The sequence below is a fragment of the Bombina bombina genome, chromosome 1, assembly GCF_027579735.1.
Source record: "Bombina bombina isolate aBomBom1 chromosome 1, aBomBom1.pri, whole genome shotgun sequence".
Taxonomy (NCBI): Eukaryota; Metazoa; Chordata; class Amphibia; order Anura; family Bombinatoridae; genus Bombina; species Bombina bombina.
Window position 1 is genome coordinate 1279193652 of NC_069499.1, and position 22713 is coordinate 1279216364.

General features: G+C 36.8%; 1 protein-coding gene across 1 annotated transcript in view; it reads left to right on the forward strand.

Moving 5' to 3' along the window:
- Positions 1–22713, forward strand: part of LOC128648613 (pyrethroid hydrolase Ces2e) — a 237738-nt gene that overhangs the window by 66589 nt on the left and 148436 nt on the right. The window contains exons 4-5 of the mRNA XM_053701386.1: positions 4637–4770; positions 8843–8996. Of these exons, the coding sequence (XP_053557361.1) occupies positions 4637–4770; positions 8843–8996 (288 nt within the window). The remainder of the gene's footprint in view (positions 1–4636; positions 4771–8842; positions 8997–22713) is intronic.

Below are 22713 nucleotides of genomic sequence, written 5' to 3' on the forward strand. Positions count from 1 at the left end.
TTTATCTTGTTGCTGAGAACAAAAAATCCTTAGATATTGCTCCAAAGTTTGGTTGGTACGTTCACATTGGCCATTAATTTGCGGATGATATGATGTTGTAAGTTTTCTAGTGATGTTCAATCTGTCGCATAGTGAATGCCAAAATTTAGATGTGAATTGGGTACCATGGTCAGTTAAAATACTGGACGGTAGTCCATGTAATTTAACAATGTGTGATAGAAACAGCTCTGCCGTTTGGGATGCAGTGGGTAGTGATTAAATAGGCAAAAAATGTGCCATCTTAGTAAACAAATCGATAACTACTAGAATAGTAGTATATGTCTTAGACTTCGGTAACTCCACAATGAAATCCATTGCGACTTCCTTCCATGGTCGATTGGGAATTGGCAAGGACATTAAATATCCATAAGGTTTTTTATGGTCCTTTTTTTTTGGACAAATAAGGTGCAGGTCTTCACGTAGTCCTCCACTGAGCTCCACATCTTAGGCCACCAATATTTCCTTTTTAATATATCATATGTGTTTTGTATACCAGGATGTCCATTGAGGACTAAATCATGGTTTTGCTGTAGAATTATTTTTTGTATAGTTGGTGGTATATACAAGAGGTTCTCAAAATAATATAATCCATCTGAGTGTTTTGTGAGATTATATTTGTTTATGTTAAAATCTATCCTTTGTGCATCCTTTAATTCTTGTGCAAAAGGTTGTAAACAGGAGACAAAATGTTCTGGTGATAGAACAGTTCTCTGAGGTTCTTTAAGGTTAGGGGGTGTTCTCTGTCTTGAAAGAGCATCTGCTTTTCCATTACGTGATCCAGGTCTGTATTGTATATGAAAGTTAAACCTAGAGAAATACAGACTCCATCTGAGTTGTCTTGATGATAACGTACGATTAGTCTGTAGGTATTCTAAGTTCTTGTGGTCAATATATACAAGAATTGGTATGTCAGTTCCTTCCAACAGGTGCCTCCAATGTTCTAAAGCAGACTTGATCGAAAGAAGCTCCTTTTCTCCTATAGGATAGTTGATTTCTGGAGGTGTTAAAGATCATGAGTAATAAGCAACCGGATGAACGGGTTCTGTTAAACTTGTCCTTTGGGATAGAATAGCACCTATTGCATACTCAGACGCATCAACTTCAAGGATGTACTGTTTTGAAGGATCTGGAAAATGAAGATTTGGTGCGGTTGTGAAACACACCTTAAGTAATTCAAATGCACGTTGTGCTTCCTGAGTCCAAGCGAAAGGTGTTCCTTTTCCTGTGAGCCTTGTGAGAGGTTTTACTATAGAGGAAACATTTTTAATAAATTTTCGATAAAAATTCGAAAATCCTAAAAAACTTTGAAGTTCTTTAACTGTGGTTTGTTGTGGCCAACTTGCGATGGAGGATATCTTAGTATCTTCCATATTGATACCTTCTGCCGTAATTCAGTAACCAAGAAAGGATATATCTTGTGTATGAAATGTACATTTTTCAGGCTTCGCATAGAGATCATTCTCTCTTAATCTGGTTAAAACTGTAGTTACGTGTTTTATGTGTTCTTCTAGGGATTCTGAGTAAATAAGGATGTCATCCAGATAGATGATTACACAAACATCCAATAAATCCCGAAAGACCTCGTTAATAAAATGCTGGAAGGTCGCTGGGACGTTACAGAGACCGAATGACATCACAGTGTATTCATACAGACCGTATCTAGTACGAAACACTGTCCCCTTTTCTTATACGTATCAAATTATATGCGCCCCTTAGATCAAGTTTAGTGTAAATAGAAGCCTTTCCCAACCGTTCTATTAATTCTGTTATCAGAGGTAATGGGTATCGATTTTTAATTATGATCTTATTGAGCTGTCTATAATCAACAATTGGTCTAAGAGTTCCATCTTTATTGCGCACAAAAAAACATTCCAGCAGCTGCTGGTGAAGTGGATGGTTTTATGAACCCCTTTTTTAAATTCTCATCCAGATATTGTTTTAAGTGCTGAAGCTCTGCCTGAGATAGTGGATATATGTGACCAAAAGGGATTGGGGATCCAGGAAGGAGTTCGATTGGACAATCATATGTCCTATGCGGAGGCAAAGTCTCCACCTCCTTTTTGTCAAATACATCCTGAAATTGGGAATAAATGTCAGGTACTGGGTGTTGTGAAAATTCAGCTTGATTCTTTATTGCAGCCTCATTCTTTATATGTGAGGTAATATGTATTGGGAAACAATGTTGCTTACAGTGTTGAGATTGAAATTGTGTACTAAGTGTTTACCAATTGATGCTAGGTTGGTGTTGTTGTAACCAACTTAAACCTAAAATTTATGGAAATAAAGGGGATGGTGTTACATCGAATGATATATGTTTTTTATGTCCGTCCTCTGTAACCATTATAATAGGTGTTGTTTGATGTGTGATTGGACCATTAGCTATTTGAATACCATCAAATACACGTAACACATATGGTTTTGTTTTGTTTTTTAATGTTATTTCATTGTTATACACCACATCTAAATCAATAAAGTTGATTGAAGCACCGGAGTCAATGAGTGCCTTCAACATAATCTCTTTTGAGCCCCACTGTAATGATACAAGTAAATGACAGTAAGATGGGTTATCAAATCTTTTGTCAGAAGTTGTACTCATATTATAGTTCTTACCTTTTTTTATCTTCATAAGGTTAGGGCATTCTTTTACCTTATGTTCTTTAGGTGCGCAATAAAGACAGAGGTTATTTTCCCTTCTCCTCTTTTTCTCTTCAGGGCTTAAAGGACCCCTAAATACGCCAATTTCCATTGGCTCATCTGTAACTTTGTAAGGTTGATATACTTTTCTAATGGTTACTTCTGAGTTATATCTTTCCTTCTTACATTCTCTTAAACGTCTGTCAATATTAATTGACAAAGACATTAGATTGTCTAAACTTTCTGGTATATCTATTCTAGATAGCTCATCTTTCAGGGCTTCTGATAGACCGAGTCTAAATTGATTTCAGAGTGAGATGTTGTTCCACTGCAAATCTTTTTATACCCTTTTAAACTCGACTATATAGTCCTCAATTGGCCTTTTTCCCTGTTTAAGAGCTCTCATAGAATTTTCTGATGTGAGTTGTTTACATGGATCGTCATACAGTAATGCCATAGCGTGGAAAAAACCTTCCAAATTATCTAATATGGGATCATTTTGCTCAAAATAGGAGTTGGCCCAAGTTCTTGGCTCTGCTCTAAGATAAGATATAACTGTTAATACTCTTTGTTTGTCAGTAGTGTATGTTTTTGTAAAAAGTAAATAACATGCATTCTTAAAGTCCCGAAATTGGCTTCTATCGCCAGAAAATTTCTCTGGTGGCAACACAAGAGGCTCATTAACTGAATCTACAGTAACCTGTTTAGGGGCTGCAGTATCTTTTATTATGTCACGTAATGTCTGTTTTTCTAATTGTAACTCTCTTAGGCCTTGTGAGAGTTGGTCTACTCTCTGTGAGAGATTATAAACATGTGTGGGCAAATCTGCTTGATCCATTTTTCGGCTTGTTATTCTGTCAAAGATGCTGTTTAAATCAGATATGTTCCTTTAAGTAAAAGAATCAAATATGCAGATTTAGTCAAGTTCATGGAAGTAGCTTGTTTTGTTTCTGCTCTTAATATTACTTCCCATACTGGTTAAGGAATAACATTAAATGCAGATTATTAATATTCCACGTTATCAGAATGTAAAGTTCAACTTTAACAAATACATTCTTATATAGTGGTAATAGAGTGATCAAAAATATCATATACTATGAATCATGCTGTCTGTGGACTCAAATAATAATACAGAAAAAATAAGAAGCAAAAGTCTATTGCTACATCGATGTTTTACAGCAAGGAGAAATGAGGCTGCATTGATTTAAGCAATTCTCTAGCCGTGACAAAACAGTTCTCAAAACAGTGGCGTAGGAGATACAAAGTATCAACAATAATAATACTTATTGCGGCAGAACAGCTGATGTAGGATGACAAATTCAATAGCGGTATTGCAAGTGAGTTCATACAGAGAACAGTCTATTGTTCTATGGTTAGTATACCGCAGTAAGTACTTACTGGAATCCGTTAGTGAATTTAGTTGCAATGTCTCCAAAGTCCTGCTGCCTTCTGTTTGACCGCAAAGCTCCGGGTAGGAAGGGGGAGCTGTCAGGATGCACGCTGAAAATTCTAACATGCTTCCAGGAAGACGCTGATGACAGCTTACAGCTAAGGCAACAGGTGGCTCAATTGTAACCAGAAGTGGTTCCTCAATAACAAGCAAGGAATAATCAAACTAGGCTGCTTATAAAGGATACATAACCGCCATAATTAAAGGGACAGGCTGCTAAGTGTTTCAAGAGAAAACAACATATATGACAATATTCCACCCTTGATTGCCTTAGCAGCTATGCTCAGCTCCAGATCATAGTATATTGCTGCTCCATAGCTGGCTATAACTATTTATTTAAGACCTTGGCAGGGGTTTAATACATAGTTCTATGCAAGAAATAGTGCAATTATAAAATCCTCTTGACATAAGATAATTTTATAATTGCCCCTATTTGTCCTTTTAATAGTTTATTTGAACAAGGTACTCAGATATGCCTTTAGCTCACATTCAGGCTGTTTGCTTTCTCCTCAGGTCATGGTGTACATCCACGGAGGAGGTTTGGTGGATGGAGGAGCAGCACTTTATGATGGATCTGCTTTATCTGCTTATGAAAATGTGGTGATAGTGTCAATCCAGTACAGACTGAACATACTGGGTTTCTTTAGGTAAATAACATGTTATTTTGCTATATATGTGATTCACTAAAGGGTCATTATAGGGACATTGTATTCAACATTTTCCATATGAAAAAGCCGCATTTAAACATGAAGAAATGTATATATTCTTGCCATTTTCATTGGATGAGAGGTTTATATTAATACTCATGGAGTAACAACCAATGACCATTAGTAGGAATTACACAAATTATGCAGATTTGTTAGTTTCAATTTGAATTTAAACATCTTTCACCACACATTTTCTTCAACTGTAGGTATTTTTTTTTTATATGTGTATAGATTTTCCCTCCCAACATTTAAAAATCATAACCAGCAGCAAGAATAAGAGGGGGGGGGGAGGGGTCTCAGCGGACTATGGACAGAGTTTGTTGTTCTCAGAGTCTCAGTTTTCTGGGGCACAATCTTTACACACCAGCAGACTTTAGGTAATGTTGATGGGGTTAATGCTTTCTGAGGTGGTATCCCAAATTATTTGAATGAGATAGATGAATAGAGAATTGAGTAACAGACAGTTTCCAGTTTAAGATGACCCCACATATTATGAAAAAACAAGGGACTCTGATAGCATTAAAGGGACACTGTACCCAAAAATTTAATTTCGTGATTCAGATTGAGCATGACATTTTAAGCAAATTTCGAATTTACTCCTATTATCAAATTTTCTTCATTCTCTTGGTATCTTTATTTGAAATGCAAGAATGTAAATTTACATGCTGGCCCATTTTTGGTGAACAACCTGGGTTGTCCTTGCTGATTGGTGGATAAATTCATCCACCAATAAAAAAGTGCTGTCAAGAGTACTGAAACCAAAAAAAAGCTTAGATGCCTTCTTTTTCAAATAATGATAGCAAGAGAACGAAGAAAAATTGATAATAGGAGTAAATTAGAAAGTTGCTTAAAATTACACGCTCTTTCTGAATTACAAATTAACAAATTTGGGTTCAGTGTCCCTTTAAGCCTGAATAAATGACCAGACTGGGGCAGAGAAATGTTTATTAGTACAGTAATATATTCCCATTCTAGGTTTCTAAATGTTATTGTTTATAAGATTGTATTAATAAATTATTATATTAGACTTCTTGGACTCTTATGGTTGTTCATTATGTACATTTGCAAGTAGTCAGCCAGCTACTAGGTTGCTAATTTTTCCAGCATGCTTGGATAGTTCCTGTTGTGGTGCACTTCAATTGTGAGTAGTCACTTTAACTCCCTTTATAGAGTGGTCTTAATACATTTACATAATGTGCAAATTTTTCATTTGCTCTCTTATATTTCTTTACAGTACCTGAATCAGTCAATGATAAAGCTGCTAACTGCACCAGCCTATTTTAATTGAACAAATTAGGGGGGCCTATTATTGCTAGTACTAAACACCACAGATTGCACAAAGCTATTTTTTTCTACAGTTGAATTGAACTCATTATTTAAAGGGACAGTAAAGTCATAATTTGACATTCATGATTTAGACAGAGCATACAATTGTAAACAACTTTCCAATTTACTTCTATTATTTAATTTGCCTCCTTCTCTTGTTAGCCTTTGCTGAAATATTTATCTAGGTGAGCTCAGGAGCAGCAAAAGAACCTAGGTTCTAGCTGCTGATTGGTGGCTGCATACAGGGAGTGCAGAATTATTAGGCAAATGAGTATTTTGACCACATCATCCTCTTTATGCATGTTGTCTTACTCCAAGCTGTATAGGCTCGAAAGCCTACTACCAATTAAGCATATTAGGTGATGTGCATCTCTGTAATGAGAAGGGGTGTGGTCTAATGACATCAACACCCTATATCAGGTGTGCATAATTATTAGGCAACTTCCTTTCCTTTGGCAAAATGGGTCAAAAGAAGGACTTGACAGGCTCAGAAAAGTCAAAAATAGTGAGATATCTTGCAGAGGGATGCAGCACTCTTAAAATTGCAAAGCTTCTGAAGCGTGATCATCGAACAATCAAGCGTTTCATTCAAAATAGTCAACAGGGTCGCAAGAAGCGTGTGGAAAAACCAAGGCGCAAAATAACTGCCCATGAACTGAGAAAAGTCAAGCGTGCAGCTGCCAAGATGCCACTTGCCACCAGTTTGGCCATATTTCAGAGCTGCAACATCACTGGAGTGCCCAAAAGCACAAGGTGTGCAATACTCAGAGACATGGCCAAGGTAAGAAAGGCTGAAAGACGACCACCACTGAACAAGACACACAAGCTGAAACGTCAAGACTGGTTTTTCTAAGGTTTTATGGACTGATGAAATGAGAGTGAGTCTTGATGGGCCAGATGGATGGGCCCGTGGCTGGATTGGTAAAGGGCAGAGAGCTCCAGTCCGACTCAGACGCCAGCAAGGTGGAGGTGGAGTACTGGTTTGGGTTGGTATCATCAAAGATGAGCTTGTGGGGCCTTTTCGGGTTGAGGATGGAGTCAAGCTCAACTCCCAGTCCTACTGCCAGTTTCTGGAAGACACCTTCTTCAAGCAGTGGTACAGGAAGAAGTCTGCATCCTTCAAGAAAAACATGATTTTCATGCAGGACAATGCTCCATCACACGCCTCCAAGTACTCCACAGCGTGGCTGGCAAGAAAGGGTATAAAAGAAGAAAATCTAATGACATGGCCTCCTTGTTCACCTGATCTGAACCCCATTGAGAACCTGTGGTCCATCATCAAATGTGAGATTTACAAGGAGGGAAAACAGTACACCTCTCTGAACAGTGTCTGGGAGGTTGTGGTTGCTGCTGCACGCAATGTTGATGGTGAACAGATCAAAACACTGACAGAATCCATGGATGGCAGGCTTTTGAGTGTCCTTGCAAAGAAAGGTGGCTATATTGGTCACTGATTTGTTTTTGTTTTGTTTTTGAATGTTAGAAATGTATATTTGTGAATGTTATATTGGTTTCACTGGTAAAAATAAATAATTGAAATGGGTATATATTTGTTTTTTGTTAAGTTGCCTAATAATTATGCACAGTAATAGTCACCTGCACACACAGATATCCCCCTAAAATAGCTATAACTAAAAACAAACTAAAAACTACTTCCAAAACTATTCAGCTTTGATATTAATGAGTTTTTTGGGTTCATTGAGAACATGGTTGTTGTTCAATAATAAAATTAATCCTCAAAAATACAACTTGCCTAATAATTCTGCACTCCCTGTATATATACCGATTGTCATTGTCACCCAATGTCTGTTGGAAACAAGTAGTGCTTTGCTGTTTCTTCAACAAATGATACCAAGAAAATCAAACACATTTGATAATAGAATTGATCTGAAAAGTTGTTTAAAATTATATGTTCTACCTAAATCATGAAAGAAAAAATGTGGGTTTAATTTCCCTTAAAGAACCAGTCAGTACCAGTCTGGGACTATTTATTTTAGTTCATCCTATTATATTTTAAAATTATGTATAGCCCATTTACTTTTATGTTAGTTAGGGGGAATAGTACACACCTCTTTGGTATAGTTTGTAACATCAATTATCCAACGTTGTGCTAAAAATCAATGAATGTAGGAAATAAAAAAAATGTCTGATTTGATTTTAGATAAATTTGTAATTTGCAACCAAGGGGTCTATGTTAACATAACAAATATAAAAAAATAAAAAAACATAAAAACTCATAAGATTAATACCAGCAATGTATTTGGTACCTAATTTTGTCATACTGCCTTACATATACTGGAGGCCTTCGGGACTGGAAAGTGAGCGAGACTTGCAGGTGGGGATTTCAGTTTTCTGTAGGCAGAGATGTGACCACAGGTATGGGGTTGGTGTATGGGCAGATTCTGGACAAGCTATGAATGGAGTTAGGGCAGTCCCGGTTTTGCTTTGGAAACCAGGACAGGTTCCCCCGAAGAAGAAGCTGTAGGATAGCTGGGAAAATCTTCTAACTTCAGTTTGGAGCTCTGTTTTATGATTGAGCATTGTAATCTGTTTCTTCCTGGTATTTTATTTATACTGACTATACCAACTACTCCATTATTTTAGGATTACCTGCTAATCGTTGGAACACATGACTTGCTGAATTAAATCCTGTGATGCATATCATTATTTCTCTTTTCTATCTCAGTACAGGTGATAAACATGTACGTGGGAACTTAGGATTTCTGGATCAAGTTGCTGCTTTACAGTGGGTTCAAGAAAATATTGAAGATTTTGGAGGAAACCCACAGTCTGTTACTATTTTTGGGGAATCTGCTGGTGGAATCAGTGTTAGTGCTCATGTGAGTATTATATTGTTCTGTAAAATAGAAGTAAAGAACTGTAGGAATAGGCTTCAACTACCGGGAACACACTATGAGGCCCATTTATCAAGCTCCGAATGGTCTAAAGACCACTGCTCCATAACCCTGTCCGCCTACTCTGATGAGGTGGACAGAGATCGCCACAATTCAACCCGATCGAGTACGATCAGGTTCATTGACACCCCCCTGCTGGGGGCGGCATTGCACCAGCAGCTCACTCGAGCTGCTGGTGCAATGCTGAATTCGGAGAGCGTATTGCTCTCCGCATTCAGCGATGTCTGTCGGACCTGATCTGCACTGTCGGATCAGGTCCGACAGACATTTGATAAATAGGCCTCTATGATTCTATGTGATACTAAACAAAAACAATTAAATGTAGTAGTGACCAGTGAATAAAAATATGTGAATAGAGTTCACCAATTCAGTTGAAGCAATTTAAGAAGTCCCATCAAGCTCAGGCTGCTAGCTTCAGAGCCATCCAGTGGAATACTGGGATCTAAAAATTATAACAAAGCAAAGAGTCATCACATAACATATCTCTCTATGTATTGATGTTGAGAGAGAAAAGACAGTAATGAACTCACAAAGTGGTTTTGCACTATGAGGAAAGTGGTAAATGTGCAGGCTGGAGTTGCCAGCATACAGCTAGCTGAAAACTCATCACAGCAGAAATCTTCAAGGTGAGCATGCACCAGTTGAACCAGAACAACCATTCAGTTAAAAGTTTAAAAACAATTAACTAAAATTATGTGCAACATGTTTTTCAGCCTACAGTTATGGATGTTTCCTCAGGCATTTTTTTAATTTGTAGATGATAAATGTATGTGTTTGATTAAGTGGTCTTTGGTATAAAAGCAGACTATCTTGCTGAATTTTAGTATGAAAGTATTTGACTGAAGTCACTCTGATTTGGCTGTTTGAACTAGTCCAGTTATCCTAAAAAGTGGATTTTACATAGAGAAAAGTTGGTTATAAAATCAAAGAGTTAATGCAGTCCCTTCTACTGTTAAACAGCATTAGATCTGCTTTAAAATTATTAACATTTTAACTTCTAGTTTCAGTGGTCATTAAAACAGTAGCGTTTGCCTTAAAATGAACTCTTTAGCTTCCAGTCCAATAAATAAATGTTATTTTCTAAGGCCTAGATTTGGAGTTTGGCGGTAGCCGTGAAAACCAGCGTTAGAGGCTCCTAACGCTGGTTTTAGGCTACCGCCGGTATTTGGAGTCATTCAAAAAAGGGTCTAACGCTCACTTTTCAGCCGCGACGTTTCCATACCTCAGATCCCCTTACGTCAATTGCATATCCTATCTTTTCAATGGGATCTTTCTAACTCCGGAATTTAGAGTCGTGTCTGAAGTGAGCGTTAGAAATCTAACGACAAAACTCCAGCCGCAGAAAAAAGTCAGGAGTTAAGAGCTTTCTGTGCTAACGCCGGTTCATAAAGCTCTTAACTACTGTACTCTAAAGTACACTAACACCCATAAACTACCTATGTACCCCTAAACCGAGGCCCCCCCACATCGCCGACACTCGAATAATTTTTTTTAACCCCTAATCTGCCGACCGCCACCTACGTTATACTTATGTACCCCTAATCTGCTGCCCTTAACACCACCCTATATTATATTTATTAACCCCTAACCTGCCCCCCACAACGTCGCAGCCAGCTACCTACAATAATTAACCCCTAATCTGCCGACCGCAAAGAGCCGCCACCTACATTATAGCTATTTACCCCTAATTTGCTGCCCCTAACACCGCCGACCCCTATATTATATTTATTAACCCCTAATCTGCCTCCCTCAATGTCGCCTCCACCTGCCTACACTTATTAACCCCTAATCTGCCGAGCGGACCGCACCGCTACTATAATAAAGTTATTAACCCCTAATCCGCCTCACTAACCCTATAATAAATAGTATTAACCCCTAATCTGCCCTCCCTAACATCGCCGACACCTAACTTCAATTATTAACCCCTAATCTGCCGACTGGAGCTCACCGCTATTCTAATAAATGTATTAACCCCTAAAGCTAAGTCTAACCCTAACACTAACACCCCCCTAAATTAAATATAATTTTAATCTAATGAAATTAATTAACTCTTCTTAAATAAATTATTCCTATTTAAAGCTAAATACTTACCTGTAAAATAAATCCTAATATAGCTACAATATAAATTATATTTATATTATAGCTATTTTAGGATTAATATTTATTTTACAGGTAACTTTGTATTTATTTTAACCAGGTACAATAGCTATTAAATAGTTAAGAACTATTTAATAGCTAAAATAGTTAAAATAATTACAAATTTACCTGTAAAATAAATCCTAACCTAAGTTACAATTAAACCTAACACTACACTATCAATAAATAAATTAAATAAAATACCTATAATTATCTACAATTAAACCTAACACTACACTATCAATAAATAAATTAAATTCAATTCCTACAAATAAATACAATGAAATAAACTAACTAAAGTACAAAAAAAAAAGAACTAAGTTACAAAAAATAAAAAAATATTTACAAACATTAGAAATATATTACAACAATTTTAAACTAATTACACCTACTCTAAGCCCCCTAATAAAATAACAAAGCCCCCCAAAATAAAAAAATGCCCTACCCTATTCTAAATTACTAAAGTTCAAAGCTCTTTTACCTTACCAGCCCTGAACAGGGCCCTTTGCGGGGCATGCCCCAAGAAGTTCAGCTCTTTTGCCTGTAAAAAAAAACATACAATACCCCACCCCCAACATTACAACCCACCACCCACATATCCCTAATCTAACCCAAACCCCCCTTAAATAAACCTAACACTAAGCCCCTGAAGATCTCCCTACCTTGAGTCGTCTTCACCCAGCCGAGCCAAATTCTTCTTCCAAGCGGAGCAAGAAGAGGTCCTCCATCCGGTAGAAGTCTTCATCCAAGCGGGGCAGAAGAGGTCTTCCATCCGATTGAAGTCTTCATCCAAGCGGAATCTTCTATCGTCATCCATCCGGAGCGGAGCAGCAGCATCCTGAAGACCTCCGACGCGGAATATCCATCCTGGCCGACGACTGAACGACGAATGAAGGTTCCTTTAAATGACGTCATCCAAGATGGCGTCCCTCGAATTCCGATTGGCTGATAGGATTCTATCAGCCAATCGGAATTAAGGTAGGAATATTCTGATTGGCTGATGGAATCAGCCAATCAGAATCAAGTTCAATCCGATTGGCTGATCCAATCAGCCAATCAGATTGAGCTCACATTCTATTGGCTGTTCCGATCAGCCAATAGAATGCAAGCTCAATCTGATTGGCTGATTGGATCAGACAATCGGATTGAACTTGATTCTGATTGGCTGACTCCATCAGCCAATCAGAATATTCCTACCTTAATTCCGATTGGCTGATAGAATCATATCAGCCAATCGGAATTCGAGGGACGCCATCTTGGATGACGTCATTTAAAGGAACTGTCATTCGTCGTTCAGTCGTCGGCCAGGATGGATGTTCCGCGTCGGAGGTCTTCAGGATGCTGCCGCTCCGCTCCGGATGGATGACGATAGAAGATTCGGCTTGGATGAAGACTTCAATCGGATGGAAGACCTCTTCTGCCCCGCTTGGATGAAGACTTCTACCGGATGGAGGACCTCTTCTTGCTCCGCTTGGGTGAAGAATTTGGCTCGGATGGGTGAAGACGACTCAAGGTAGGGAGATCTTCAGGGGCTTAGTGTTAGGTTTATTTAAGGGGGGTTTGGGTTAGATTAGGGGTATGTGGGTGGTGGGTTGTAATGTTGGGGGTGGGGTATTGCATGTTTTTTTTTACAGGCAAAAGAGCTGAACTTCTTGGGGCATGTCCCGCAAAGGGCCCTGTTCAGGGCTGGTAAGGTAAAAGAGCTTTGAACTTTAGTAATTTAGAATAGGGTAGGGCATTTTTTTATTTTGGGGGGCTTTGTTATTTTATTAGGGGGCTTAGAGTAGGTGTAATTAGTTTAAAATTGTTGTAATATATTTCTAATGTTTGTAAATATTTTTTTATTTTTTGTAACTTAGTTCTTTTTTTTTGTACTTTAGTTAGTTTATTTCATTGTATTTATTTGTAGGAATTGTATTTAATTTATTTATTGATAGTGTAGTGTTAGGTTTAATTGTAGATAATTATAGGTATTTAATTTAATTTATTTATTGATAGTGTAGTGTTAGGTTTAATTGTAACTTAGGTTAGGATTTATTTTACAGGTAAATTTGTAATTATTTTAACTATTTTAGCTATTAAATAGTTCTTAACTATTTAATAGCTATTGTACCTGGTTAAAATAAATACAAAGTTACCTGTAAAATAAATATTAATCCTAAAATAGCTATAATATCATTATAATTTATATTGTAGCTATATTAGAATTTATTTTACAGGTAAGTATTTAGCTTTAAATAGGAATAATTTATTTAAGAAGAGTTAATTAATTTCGTTAGATTAAAATTATATTTAATTTAGGGGGGTGTTAGTGTTAGGGTTAGACTTAGCTTTAGGGGTTAATACATTTATTAGAATAGCGGTGAGCTCCAGTCGGCAGATTAGGGGTTGATAATTGAAGTTAGGTGTTGGCGATGTTAGGGAGGGCAGATTAGGGGTTAATACTATTTATTATAGGGTTAGTGAGGCGGATTAGGGGTTAATAACTTTATTATAATAGCGGTGCGGTCCGGTCGGAAGATTAGGGGTTAATAAGTGTAGGCAGGTGGAGGCGACGTTGTGGCTGGCAGATTAGGGGTTAATAAATATAATATAGGGGTCGGCGGTGTTAGGGGCAGCAGATTAGGGGTACATAGGGATAATGTAAGTAGCGGCGGTTTACGGAGCGGCAGATTAGGTGTTAAAAATAATATGCAGGGGTCAGCGATAGCGGGGGCGGCAGAATAGGGGTTAATAAGTGTAAGGTTAGGGGTGTTTAGACTCGGGGTACATGTTAGAGTGTTAGGTGCAAACGTAGGAAGTGTTTCCCCATAGCAAACAATGGGGCTGCGTTAGGAGCTGAACGCGGCTTTTTTGCAGGTGTTAGGTTTTTTTTCAGCTCAAACAGCCCCATTGTTTCCTATGGGGGAATCGTGCACGAGCACGTTTTTGAGGCTGGCCGCGTCCGTAAGCAACTCTGGTATCGAGAGTTGAAGTTGCGTTAAATATGCTCTACGCTCCTTTTTTGGAGCCTAACGCAGCCATTCTGTGGACTCTCAATACCAGAGTTATTTTAAAGGTGCGGCCAGAAAAAAGCCAGCGTTAGATACTCGGGTCTTTACCGACAAAACTCTAAATCTAGCCGTTAGTGAGCGTTGTGATGGGTTAAATAATACAAGTTTTTTATAAATCTTCTATAGAAATTTGCAAATCCAACACAACATTGAATAGCTCTCTTTTTCTCTGGCATGGGCCAGGTTAGTATAGCTTCTACCTTTGTTTAATCCAATCAGACCTCTCCAAGGACAAGGATGAAGCCATGTAACTCTATAGATTGTGAGTTAAACACACATTTATGCAATTTTGCATATACAGGTAGCCCTCAGTTTAAGCCGGGGTTAGGTTCCAGAAGGAATGGTTGTAAACAGAAACCGTTGTAAATTGAAAACCCAGTTTATAATCTAAGTGAGGGAGTTAGGTTCCAGGCCCTTCTCAAAATTGTCATAAGTAACACCTAATACATTATTTTTAAAGCTTTGAAATTAAGACTTTAAATGCTAAACAGGATTATAATATATTATAATATATTATATTTTCAAAAATCATTCAAAGTCTCCTCCCTTACACTTCCACTATAACCTGCCCTGATCTCGCTACAGCCCACTATAACAAAACTCTCTCCTCTGCACTAGACACACTTGCCCCTCCCCAGCTGCGCAAAACACCATGCAGTCAGTCACAGCCCTGGCATGCTCAGCAAACACGCTATTTGCAAAAATACTCACGTACTGCTGAGCGTGTCTGGAGGAAAACTCACTCTGAACCTGATTTCATACACTATAAGTTTATTCTTCGCTCATACACTTCTGCCCTTCACTTAGCCAAGCAAACCTACTTCTCTTCTCTCATATCTACTCTTTCCTCAAACCCTAAATGACTCTTTTCCACCTATAACTTTCTCCTCTACCCACCTGCTCCACCACCCCGTCTGTCTTTAGTGCTCAAGCCCTGGCAGACTACTTTTTAAACAAAACACGTACTATCCGAAGCAACATCCCAACACCAACCTGCAATATTCCAACAACAGGCCCAATTACTCGCTCTGCCACCCTCTCTATCTTCCATCCAGCCACTGAGAATGAAGTTGCTTCCTTACTATCTTCCTCACGCCTAACTACCTGCCCACTCGACACTATCCCTTCCCATCTAATACCCTCCCTATCTTCCACCCTCACTCCTGCTCTTACCCACATCTTCAACCTATCTCTCTCTACCGGCTCATTCCCATCTTCTTTCAAACACGCAAAAGTCACTCCCATACTCAAAAAACCCTCCCTCGACCCTAATTCTCCTGAAAGCTACCGCCCCATATCACTGCTTCCACTAACATCAAAACTCCTTGAAAAACTAGTTTACAATCGCCTAACCCACTTCCTGTCCGCCAACTCCTTGCTTGACCCACTGCAATCCGGATTACGCCCCAAAACACTCAACTGAGACTGCCCTTACCAAGGTTACAAACGATCTTCTCTCTGCAAAAAATATTGGCCACTACTCTATACTCATCTTACTCGACCTCTCAGCTGCCTTCGATACAATTGACCACCCCCTCCTCCTACAGACCCTTAGCTCTTTTGGCCTCTGTGACACTGCTCTTTCCTGGATTCACTCCTATCTTTCTCACAGGTCTTTTTCTGTGTCATTTGCCGGCGACTCCTCCTCTCCTATGCCTCTGTCTGTTTGAGTACCTCAAGGATCTGTTCTGGGTCCTCTACTCTTCTCCATCTATACTTCTTCGCTGGGTAAACTTATCAACAGTTATGGCTTTAAATATCACCTCTATGCTGATGATCTACCTCTCCACCCCTGCTCTCTCTCCCTCTGTCCTTTCTCATGTCAGCGACTGCTTATCTGGTATTTCTTCCTGGATGGATGTATGAGTGAGTGAGGGATAGCGCTTACAAAGCATAGAGAATACTAAAAGGATATATATATGTATATGTGCAACTCTCACCTGAGAGAGAAAATATTTTCAAATAATCAGTGCTAATAAACAACAAAAGTGGCCAACTGTGTGCTAAGTGTATATGAAAAAAGGATACAAATGTCAAAAAAGGATTATAGTAGGTAACAAACTATGTACTATGTAGATATATGTAACTGTTGTGAAAAATGATATAAAAGTTGATATAAAATTTAATATAAAACTTGATATAAAAATTGATACCAATGAATATGATTAAAAATATATATATATATTTTTTTTGAAATAAATGTTTTTATTGAGTTTTCAATTTGTTTTATACAGAAAATAAAACAAATAATCTATTATCACAATACACTACATCTTTTGTAGAACACCAGCAATGTTTTAACATCCAATTAGTCCTTATATAAAGCAAAGGAAAAAGAAAGAGAAAGAAGAGAAAAGAAAAGGAAGGCATACACACTTATATAGTACATGACCATGTGTTTCATTATGCGATTATAGTAATCATCATTTGTAATTAACATTACCACCCTTTCATTTTGTTTGACCTTTGACACTGTCCATTCTGTTTAACCAATGTTTGCGGGTGCCTGCTCCCAGAGGAATATAAACTCCAGAATGAAGTTTTTTTCCCTATATAGCTATAGTACATTTTTTCTAGCTTTAGTACCATAGTAACCTCCGAGATCCACTGTCCTAGACTCGGGATCTCTAATTTCTTCCACCTTCTAGGAATCAATCTTTTCGCACAGGTTATCATGCAAGATAATAATTTCCCTCTGTAAGCACAGCCTAAGTTAGGGGTATGATTCAGTAAAACCATGGAGGGGTTTAGTGTTATGTCAAGTTTTATTATATCTCTAATGTAAGTGTTTATCTGGTCCCAAAATGGTTTCAATTTTGTGCATGACCACCAGATATGAGTCATGGTTCCTGTTTCTCCACAGTGTCTCCAACAAAGAGGAGACACTGACGGAAAAAGTTTGCACAGTCTGTGTGGGGTTAGATACCATCTAGACAGTATCTTGTAATTTAGTTCTACTAAGTTAAGTGAAATGGAAGATTTTTTAGTAGAGATGAAAGAATGAGATCACTGTTCTTCATTAATTTCTAATTGTAGCTCATGTTCCCATTGTTTTGTATAGGACGGTTTAGTGTTAGGCGTCTTTTTACTCAGTATTGTGTAAATCAAAGAAATATGTGATTTCGTCAACGTAGCAGATGTGCACAGGCTCTCAAAAGGTGTAAGGGCTCTCAGAAGTTCATGCTTTTGTGGGTCTGTCATAACTGAATGTCTCGCTTGTAAGTATATGTACCACTTATCAAAAGGTGGTCCTATTTCTTCTTTTAGGTCGTGTTGGCTTTTAAACAGGCCTTTTTGTATCAGTGTATGGATAGGAACATTTCTGTAACTGGGGGAAGGGGTGTAAAAATATATATTTTATGTATGCAAAAGACAATAGTGTCAACAATATATACAATAGACTAGTGAGATGCCGGCATCTAATACAGTAAATCCAACAATAATATAGCGTTTTAACCGTATTCGGGTCACGTAAAAAATTAATAAGAACATAGATAAAAACATCAAGCTGGTGATAAAGTGCACTAATGCATTGGTAATCGATGCTTATTTAATCAAATGTCTGTATCCTTGCTAGCAGGAATAACAACAGGTTAAATGTCTTTCCTTAGTGTTACTGTTTATAGTGTTACCGTTACTCCAGATGAAGTAACCTCAGCAAGCGGATGTATCTTACTTGCATTTACCGGACCGGATGCAAGCAGCTGGGTTGTGACAGTAATTAAACCGGGGACAGCTTCCGATGTTAGAGATTCATTTCAGGTATATGCTGGGACCGAGGTGTTTGCTGGCAGCTACGATATCGGTTCTGGCTGTACCTCCAGGTCCAAATACCTGTTCCGGTGTTAGAGGTCAAATTTCCAAATCACAAGTGTGAATAGTGTATAATCCGAAACTGGCAATGTTTTTAATTTAGTCTCTTTATATACAAAAAGTTAGTGAATAGATCCTGGGTAAGGGATTACGCATATGGAGACCACTTTATGAGTATTAAGTGGCTCGATGCACCTCACCTACTATCACAATTTGTCCAAAGTCGGGTATAAATGAGCAAATCTACGCATTTCAGCCTCGTAGGCCTTTATCAAGATGCTCATTTTGAAAGGATCAGAGTTTAAATATCCTGGTGTTTCACCTTATAGGTTGATATGTGACTCCCAGTAGGTGTGTTTCAACAAGGAATCAGATGTTTCTAATCACACATAAAGTATTGTTAAAAAAAATATACAACGATGTAAAATATTTATACACCATCGGTATATTTCAATATTCAAAAATTAAATTAAATGTACAAAGATTAGCTAGATGTGCAACTTAGAAGTGTCATACTGGTTGTTTATTTCTGGCGCAACAAATTGTAGTGTATGTTGGACATATACTAAGAGGTTCTGTCTTTAGTAACATTAACTATGGGATATATACTATGTCGGACATATACTAGGAGGTCCTATCTCTAGTTATAGTAACTGTGGGGTAGTGATATACATATTAAAAATCCTATATTATAAAAAGAGGATATGCTATGTTAAAGGTATGGGTGTGAATACATCAAACAGATTATGTATTTCTGCCACAATGGACTAAGAGGTCCTGTCTAAAGTTATAGTGCATGTCAGATAGAAAAAACACATAATGAGAGGTCCTATCTTAAAAATGCCATACTAAAGATATGAATAAGATTGTATGTACTGTTGGTTAACTTAAGGGTTGACAAATAGATCAGGAAAAATTACCTAAATTGTTGATAAGTTTATAAGAATATATATGTAAGATAGAAAATTAAAATAATTAAAAGTGTGGTTCAATAACCAATAAGTGTAAATGTAAAGTTGAAAGAAAAACATGACAAAAACAAAATGGAAAATTAATTAAATAAAAGGAAGATAAACTGGGGATTAAAACAGAAATTAGATTAAAACAAAATATATTTTATTGCATGGATAAGGCTGGTGAGGTAGCTCAGTTGGTAAATGCCCTGACTACAAAAAAGCCTGTTTAAAAGATCCAAGGTCACAGGTTCAAATCCCAGCAGGGCCGACTCAGCCCTTCATCCTTCCGAGTTCGATAAAATGAGTACCATTAAATTGGGTAATAATAACAACTATTACTATTCAGCTGCCGATTTGGTTAATTCCGAGAGTGAGCGCTGAAAAAGCGCTTTGAGCCCCACTAGGAGAAAGGCGCTATATAAATACTAGTTATTATTATAAGGACAATTAAAAATAGTCTATGAAATAATAGTTTTATATATATGTGTGTTTAATAGACTATATAGGATATATTGAAACATGGACTCTTTTCTATTGGTCAGAGGGACATGATCCCCAGATGAACCCAACCAAAAGAAGGGAAATTTAAACACATATATACACATATATGTAATAATCAATTAGAGGTAATTACTTGGCAAACCTGTATATCCATATTGAATCACTGATTTATATAAATAATCCTAGATAAGTTAATTTAAATCCAATTCTGAATTGAGACCATGTGGATGTAGAGTATTGTAATGGAATATGAATTCTTCTTTTTTCGTTAGCAGTGTATTCATATTTCCTCCTCTCTTACCTAAATCAAGTTTTTTTATTCCCCCAAAACATAAAATGTTTTAGGTTTCATGGTGCACTTCTTTGAAATGGGAGTATAACTTAGTGTCTGAGGATTCGTGTTCAATTTTCAGAATATATTCAAGTATCCTGTCTTTTAACATTCTGCAGGTTTGTCCAAAATAAAGGAAATTACAGAAACACTGTATACAATAAATAATATTTCTATCCGTGCATCTTATTAGTTATTTTATTTTAGTATGATGCCATGTGTTAAGAGATTTTATTTCTTTAAGTTTTGTACTATACTGACAAGACTTACACGTATTGCATGGAAAAAAAACAATCAGTTCTTTGCCCTTAAGGTCTCAATCATTTGTTTGTTTTTCCTTTTTATATTCGCTTGGTGAAAGTATAGTTTTCAAATTTTTGGCCTAGGACATGGTCTTGTTTCAAAAGGTGCCAATGTCTCTTTAAGATTTTTTTAATTTCTAAATGTTGTGAACTGAAATCTGTAATGAAGGGTATTAAGAGGTCGTCTGAATTTGAATTCTTATAGGTATTACTTGTGTTAACATCTCTACCCTTTTTCTTGGTTTTAGTAGTCAGTAGTCTATCTCTATCTATATTTGCTACTTCATTTTGTGTTTTTTCAATGATTTTTGGATCATAACCTTTTTCTATAAACCTAGTGGTGAGAATTTGAGATTGTGATTGGTAACTGTCTGGAGAAGAGCAGTTTTTCTTAATCCTCATAAATTGGCTCTAAGGAATATTAGATTTCCATTGTGCCAAATGGCAGCTTTCAAAATGTATATAATTATTTGCAGCTATGTCTTTAAAATATGTTCTAGTATGTATTTGATTATTGGTGACTTCAATCTCAATGTCCAAAAAAATTTATTTTGTTGCTACTGAATTCATGGGTAAAGCAAATGCCCATATCGTTAGTATTCATATCAATCATGAAGGAGTCTAATAACTCGATGTCTCCCTTCCAAACTATGAAGATATCATCAATGTATCTGTAATAGTGCACAAGGTTCACTCCCCATGGACAATCATTTATATAGATCTCTTCAAAATGGCCCATGAACAAATTGGCATAACTAAGGGGCGAACCTTGTGCCCATTGCAGTACCTTTCACTTGCAGATATATCTCATCATTAAACAGAAAACTGTTATTGGAGAGAATAAATTGTATACAATCTAATATAAACTTGTTTTGTATTGTTGGTAGTTCATTGAATAGTTTTTTACTGCAGTTATACCTAAATTATGCGAGATATTGGTATAAAGTGAATTCACATCACATGTGACTAAGATGTAATTATCCTGCCAAATCAGATCTTTGATGGAATTAAGGAAATGTGTTGAATCTCTTAAGTAGGATTGTAGATTAACTACATATTTCTGTAGAAAGAAATCTACGTACTGAGATAAACTGGAGGTGAGAGACTCTATCCCTGATATAATAGGGTGTCCTGGGATTCTGGTTAGGTGCTTGTGCACTTTTGGTAAAAAGTAGAATGTGGGGGTCTTTGGGTGAGTGATGGACAAAAATTCCAATTCGGATTGATTGATAATACCTTCTACTCTAGCTTTCTTCAAAAGGGTATCTAGTTGATGTACTTGTTTCTTTAAAGGATTCATTGTTAGTTTCATATATGTAGATCTATCGTTTAAAAGTCTATTTGATTCCTCTAGATAATAACTTGTGTCCATGACAACAATGCCCCCACCTTTCTCTGCTGGTTTCACCACTATCTCTTTGTTGTTCTTGAGTTCATTGAGTACCTGAGTTTCTTTTTTAGTTAAATTACTCCTAATTGGTTTGGTTTAGTCTAATAATTCAAGATCTTTTTTTATATTCTGTTCATAGAGTTTAATGTGTTCACTTTTTTCGTTAGTTGGATAAAACCTTGATTTCAGTTTATAATTTGTGTGAATATAATTATCACTATCATGTGTTTGTTTTGTACAGGGTTCTTAAGAAAATATATTTTTAACGTTAGTTTACGTATAAATTGGTTAATGTTAATTAGCGTTTCAAATTTATTTAGTTACAAGAGGGGGCAAATGTAAGACCTTTATTTAAAACTTCCTCTTGTTTTTCATTCAGGTTAATTTTGCTGATATTAAAAATACCAGATTTTGTAGTTGTTATCTTTTTATTGTTTTGTTTAGAGGTTCCTCTCCCTCTTCTACCTCTAGTCTTCTTTTGTTTTGTAGGTTTCTTTGTGTTTTTGCAGGTTCTTGGAAAGCTCTTGCGGGGAATCCCCTAAAAAAGGTGTCTCTTTAGGGATAATATCTTGAATGCTGCTATCATAATTTCTCCTATTCACATAGGCCCTATTTTTATTTGGATAAGGTGTATATTGAAAAGGTTCAAATCTGTTCCTTAAGGGAACCCTCCAATTATGATTAGAATTCTCTCTTTGGTTAGAATTTTCTCTTTGGTTACAATTTTCAGTTTGATCTATTTGATTAAAGTTTTTTTTAGTTTGGTAATTATGATTATAGTGTCTGTTGTGTCCATTAACATATCTGTTCCCATAGATTTCATGGTCATAAAGTTGATCATATTGGTGTTGTGGCTATGAATGTTTATTTGTATCATTATAATTATCATATTTATTCTGATACGGTTTATAATGAAACCTTGTATCATTGGAACCTGAGAAGTATGATGATTCTGATATCTGTCTCTATGTGTATCATAATAATTATTTCTATTTTTATTCCAATACAGATCTTTTTTTTATTTTTTTTATTAGGGTATAGTTATATTGTTCATTCTTCCTGGATGGCCTCTCACCACCTACAGATCAACATGTCCAAGACTGAGCTCCTTCTTATCCCCCCCCCCTCAAGCTCTACACTGACTTCTGACTTCTCTATAC